General features: G+C 37.9%; 1 protein-coding gene across 1 annotated transcript; it reads right to left on the reverse strand.

The window, feature by feature from the left end:
* Positions 1-203: 203 nt before the first annotated feature.
* Positions 204-5,771, reverse strand: LOC106569913 (protein AF1q). Its single transcript, XM_014141647.2, has 2 exons — positions 5,614-5,771; positions 204-2,162 (listed from the first exon to the last, which is right to left on the reverse strand). Exon 2 carries the CDS (start codon positions 2,154-2,156, stop codon positions 1,881-1,883), a length of 276 nt encoding a protein of 91 aa, XP_013997122.1. The 5' UTR covers positions 2,157-2,162; positions 5,614-5,771; the 3' UTR covers positions 204-1,880.
* Between the last annotated feature and the right edge of the window lie 245 nt (positions 5,772-6,016).

Here is a 6,016-nt window from a genome sequence, read left to right on the forward strand (position 1 = left end):
ACTTTGTCATTATGGGGTAGTGTGTGTAGAGGATTTTTTATTTAATCAATTTTAGAATAAGGCTGTAATGTAACAAAATGTGGAAAAAGTCTAGGGGTCTGAATACTTTCCGAAGGCACTGTATCTCCTCAAAAAATGCTGCGTGTTCTAGCCCTTTAGTTTGAGATGATTTCTCACAGTAAACAAAGTAGATTGATATCCTGTGCATATCTTAATCTCCATTTATTTCAGAAAAGTCAGACCAAGTACAATGAGTCACGTTTGGGAATTTACTGCTCATTGCACAAGTTATCTTTATGATTAAAAGTATCCAAAATTAGAATGTGTACTACCGTACTTTCAAGACCATGTGCAACATCACTCTGACACAATTAAAAACATTCCTTTCCCTTCTTTCATTGAACATTTCAATCCATTCTTTCCTTGACATTCAGACGGTACAGTGGTCTATGCAGAAAGTAAATAAAACAGTTGACCAGCTCTGCATTGGAATCTCTAACATTTATCCTCAGTCATTGCACTCTGTTGAGGCCTACTTAGGGAAGACTAAAAGCAGCATACTAAATTAATTCATTGGGTGGGTTTGAGCCAGTCAGTTCAGTGTCTGAAACAAATCAAAAAGGCAATCAATACAAAGCGCAAGAGACAGTCATGCTTGTGGCTCCCTAAGAGCTTCTAACATATCTGTTCTGTGTGGAGGTGCTTTACTTTCTACTACTTATAAATAACTACTTGTAAATACAACATGCGGACACTCTCCAAGGCTCGGGTTGGCACTACCCTTCAAGCCTGTTTTAGGTGAGGCTAAAAATGAGACAGCACTTTGCATTTGTTAAAAAATGTGATGTAGCATACTCAAGTTATCTCACAAATTATGAATGTGTAAGTCCTTACTGTGAGACAGGAGCCTTGCAGTCAGTGTGCAATTTAACTATTTATAATAATTTAAAAGGCTCACCTTATTGCCATTTCTACTTAGTTATGTTTGTTGAAATTAGTGATCGAGTCATGTAGCCTGCATGTGGAGAAAACCTAAGCAGAACTCACTAGAATGTCATTCACAGTGCCAGTCACCTGCAAGTTAAAACATTTACCCCTCATCCTTTCAGTATTATTTGGAGGTTATCCTCTACGGGATCGGTGTCTCCCCCACGGGGTGGTTGAGCTAAGTAGGCTAATGTGATTAGCATGAGGTTGTAAGTAACAACAAACAAAAAAATACCAGGACATAGACATATCTGATATGGGCAGAAAGCTTACATTCTTGTTAATCTAACTGCACTGTCCAATTTACAGTAGCTATTACAGTGAAAGAATACCATGCTATTGTTTGAGGAGAGTGCACAATTATAAACTTGATTAGGCACATTTTGGCAGTCTTGATACAACATTTTGAACAGATATGTGATTGTTCATTGGATCAGTCTAAAACGTTGCACATACACTGCTGCCATCTAGTGGCCAAAATCTAAATTGTGTTTGGGCTGGAATAATGCATTATGACCTTTCTCTTGCATTTCAAAGATAATACAAAGAAGGGAAAAAAAAGCTTTTCTTGTACCATCTTTTACCAGATCTAATGTGTTATTCTCCTACATTCATGTCACATTTCCACAAACTTTAAAGTGTTTCCCTTTCAAATGGCATCAAGAATATGCATCGCCTTGCTTCAGGTCAGGCAGTTAGATTTGGCTATGTCATTTTAGGCAAAAACTTTCAAAAAGGGGTCGGATCCTAAACAAAAATGCACAGTACAGACTAATACAGATTCAGTACTTCTTCTTGGGACCAGAAACGTAACAAAATCCATGGTTATCCAGATGGGTCAGTGTGAGGAGAGGGAGGGTCTTATGACTAAGAGGCTGAGATGGGGATGGTTCTCACAGAAGCAGGTTGAAGTCGAGGAGGTCGATGCTGGGGATAGGCTCTCTCCAGTAGTTGAAGGTGGTGTACTCTGACAATTCAGCCTCCTGTGCCTCTTGCTGCTTCCTTGTCTTGGCTAAGGCAGCATTCTGTTTCTTGGTGGCCTTCTTGCTCTTCTTGGTTGGCTTGCTGTTGGTCACACCCAGGTCTTCCAGCTCTGACAGGTCCGGGGCTGAGATGGGCTGTCTCCAGTAGAGGAAGGAGTCATACTCACTGTTTGATTTCACCAGCATTTTTACCTGAATGTAAAAGAGGAATGAGGGCAAATTAAAATGAGATTTGGAATCATAGTTTAAAATAGATTAGACATACATACTGCTCTAATCTTAGTCCCCACATATAGTACTTGAATGAAATACTGTATGTCTCTATAATTTCAAATGGCTACCTCATATTTTTTCTTTATTCCAAAAGGACCCCTATACAGTAGATGCCATGGTTAGGAGAACGTTTTGTCTTGACTGACTTTCTCCCATAGCAGAGTTCAGGTTAAGAGAAGTCTATGCCATTACATAAGAACAAATGGGCACAGGATCAAGCCGTTTTTTCTTGAGATACAGATTTAGGTCAATCCTTGTTGCTTATTTAAACCTGTTAGCAAACTAGGTTACATAAGCTTTCTGGTGATAGGTTTTAAAACACAGAACACTAACGTTAAAGTTGTAGGCCTAGATTGCAATAATGTTGAGTCGCACATTTGTGAACATGACCTGATTTGGCATTCCTCATAATCTGATCTAATCTTGAAATGTTTGTGATATACACTATCAGTCAAAAGTTTGGACACACCTATTCATGCAAGGGTTTTTCTTTATTTTTTATACATTGTAGAATAATAGTGAAGAATCATGTAGTAACCAAAAAAGTGTTAACCAAATCAAAATATATTTTGAGATCCTTCAAAGTAACCACATACATTTACATTTACATTTTAGTCATTTAGCAGACGCTCTTATCCAGAGCGACTTACAGTAGTGAATGCATACATTTCTTCTTTTTTTTGTGCTGGCCCCCCCGTGGGAATCGAACCCACAACCCTGGCGTTGCACACACAACCCTGGCGTTGCACACACCCTTTGCCTTGATGACAGCTTTGCAAACTCTTGGTATTCTCTCAACCAGCTTCACCTGGAATGCTTTTACAACAGTATTGAAGGAGGGCCTACATATGCTGAGCACTTGTTGGCTGCGTTTCCTTCACTCTGCATTCCAACTCAAACGCAAACCAAATGGGATGGCGTATTGCTGCAGCATGCTGTGGTAGCCATGCTGGTGTGCCTTGAATTTTAAATAAAATCACAGACAGTGTCACCAGCAAAGCACCCCTTCACCATCACACCTCCTCATCCATGCTTCACGGTGAGAACCACACATGCAGATATCATCTGGTCACCTACTCTGCGTCTCACAAAAGACACGGCGGTTGGAACCAAAAATCTCACATTTCGACTAGTCAGACCAAAGGACGAATTTCCACCGGTCTAATGTCCATTGCTAATTTTTCTTGCTCCAAGCAAGTCTCTTCTTCTTCTTATTGGTGTCCTTTAGTAGTGGTTTCTTTGCAGCAATTCGACCATGAAGGCCTGATTCATGCAATCTCTGAACAGTTGATGTTGAGAAGTGTCTGTTACTTGAATTCTGTCAAGCATTTATTTGGCCTGCAATTTCTGAGGCTGGTAACTCTAATGAACTTATCCTCTGCAGCAGAGGTATCTCTGGGTCTTCCATTCCTGTGGTGGTCCTCCTGAGAACCAGTTTTGTCAGTGGTTGATGGTTTTTGCGACTGCACTTGAAGAAACGTTCAAAGTTCTTGAAATTTTCCAGATTGACTGACCTTCATGTCTTTACGTAATGATGGACTGTCGTTTCTCTTTGCTTATTTCAGCTGTTCTTGCCATAATATGGACTTGGTCTTTTACCAAATAGTGCTATCTTCTGTATTCCACCCCTACCTTGTCACAACACAACTGAATGGCACAAAAGCATTAAGGAAAGAAATTCCACAAAGTAACTTTTAACAAGGCACACCTGTTAATTGAAATACATTCCAGGTGACTTCCTCGTGAAGCTGGTTGAGAGAATGCCAAGAGTTTGCAAAGCTGTCATCAAGACAAACGGTGGCTACTTTGAAGAATCTGAAATATATTTTGATTTGTTACTAAAATGATTCCATATGTGTTATTTCATAGTTTTGATGTCTTCACTATTATTCTACTATGTAGAAAATAGTAAAAATAAAGAAAAACCCTGGAATGAGTAGTTGTGTCCAAACTTTTGACTGGTACTGTAAGCATAATACTCTTTGAACATTACTAAGTTAATTGTGACCACATAAATATAGGTTCCCCAAGAGTAAGAGTGCAAACAAGGGCACATTTATGCTATTTTGAAACATCTTATTTTTAGGCTTTGGGGCACCCTCAACATTATATTTCCAGTAATGGGCTACCTGTTTACAACTGCAAAACAGATCTGAAAGAAAATGTGAATGGTGCAAATGTGAATTTCCTAAACCAAATGATAACACAATAAAGTCTAACATTGTTATACAATAACAAGGCTACACACTTCTGTGGTTAAACACACATTTAAACACTCAAAATGATACAGCAATTTAATGTAAAATGCACATAGTGAAAATGGACAACTGAGACAAGATCCTGTTGTGAAAATGCCATTACTGTAGCATGAAATCAATTGTTAAAATACAAGTACTGTAGCATGAAATCAACATTTAGGGCAGAAATGACCCCACCCTGTCAGTAGGTTATGCCATTTTAAATCGGTTAAGGATGATAGTCTATTGGTGGATAAAGGTCCCTGTATCAAGATACTCTATACATTATTTTTTTTATCCTATTAAACAAATCGTTCTTATCCATTAGGTCATAATTTTATGTAGAACGGTCAAATACTGACTAAGAGCGTCACCCGTCCTCAATACGACACCCATGTATATCATATCAAGAGATACAGTAGTACGCTACAGATAAAATTCACCATATGAAGTAGACATAAAAGCCTCAATGGAGTGGTTGACGCCTATGGGGCTTGAGAAATTACAAGCGATTTTTACATTAGTTATTCTTTAATCATGTAAATATAGATTCACACATGACACCTCCGTTTTTGACGGCATGTCATCTGTGCGAATGATGGAGACTATTCCAGAAACTGGGTCATGCAGTCCTAAAAATATCTTAGATAATGTGCCAAGCATAAAATAAAACACGGTAGAGCGTTATCTATCTATCTACCATTGACACTCAGTTCGGAAGCTTACCCGTTTTTAATTGTGCATTTATGATTTTTATTTAACAGGCTAGCCGGCCTTGCCAGCCTAATAGGCAAAATTAGGTTATAGGCTATTGTTTTTAGTTTCTTTCTTATGCCTACTGGGAAAGATAAATTGTTAATTCTAACATTACTATTACAGGAGATAATATATATATATATATATATATATATATATATATATATATAAAAATTATATATATAAAAATTAAACATTCAGTATTGTTAGTTTAGTCTACATGTAATTTTGTATCCACTATCCAGCACAGGTGCACTAAATGCAACACCATATCACTAATGTAGGTCACCGACAAGCAGGCAAAATTATGAAAATGCAATTAAAAAACAAATCAATTTACATTTCAACAAGACAATGAAAAGAAAATATTATCTTACGTCTTGAGAAATCTTGGCTGACAAGGCTCCTCTTTGTTTGTCGCTGGGTACGCTCCACTGGGGTATAATAAAACCCGTACGCTCGTGTGAGTGCTGTGGCGATGCTGTAAAATATTCGCGCACAATCTCGCTTTTTCAGAACCAGCCACGCCCACACTCTGTGACGACATACTGCGCGTGCAGTGGGTTTTTGTGACGTAAAATCAAATAGGCTTACTGTTTTATTAACTTAAAATCAAATAGGCCTACTGTTTTATTGACTTAAAATCAAATAGTCCTACTGTTTTATTAACTTAAAATCAAATAGGCCTACTGTTTTATTAATCAAATAGGCCTACTGTTTTACTAACTTAAAATCAAATAGACCTACTGTTTTATTAACTTAAAATCAAATAGGCCTACT

This window comes from Salmo salar, chromosome ssa14 (assembly GCF_905237065.1).
Source record: "Salmo salar chromosome ssa14, Ssal_v3.1, whole genome shotgun sequence".
In the NCBI taxonomy this organism is placed as follows: domain Eukaryota; kingdom Metazoa; phylum Chordata; class Actinopteri; order Salmoniformes; family Salmonidae; genus Salmo; species Salmo salar.

What these genes read in the sequence shown, in the direction of transcription:
- LOC106569913 (XM_014141647.2), bottom strand. Translation starts at nt 2,156, where the DNA reads ATGCTGGTGAAATCAAACAGTGAGTATGACTCCTTCCTCTACTGGAGA.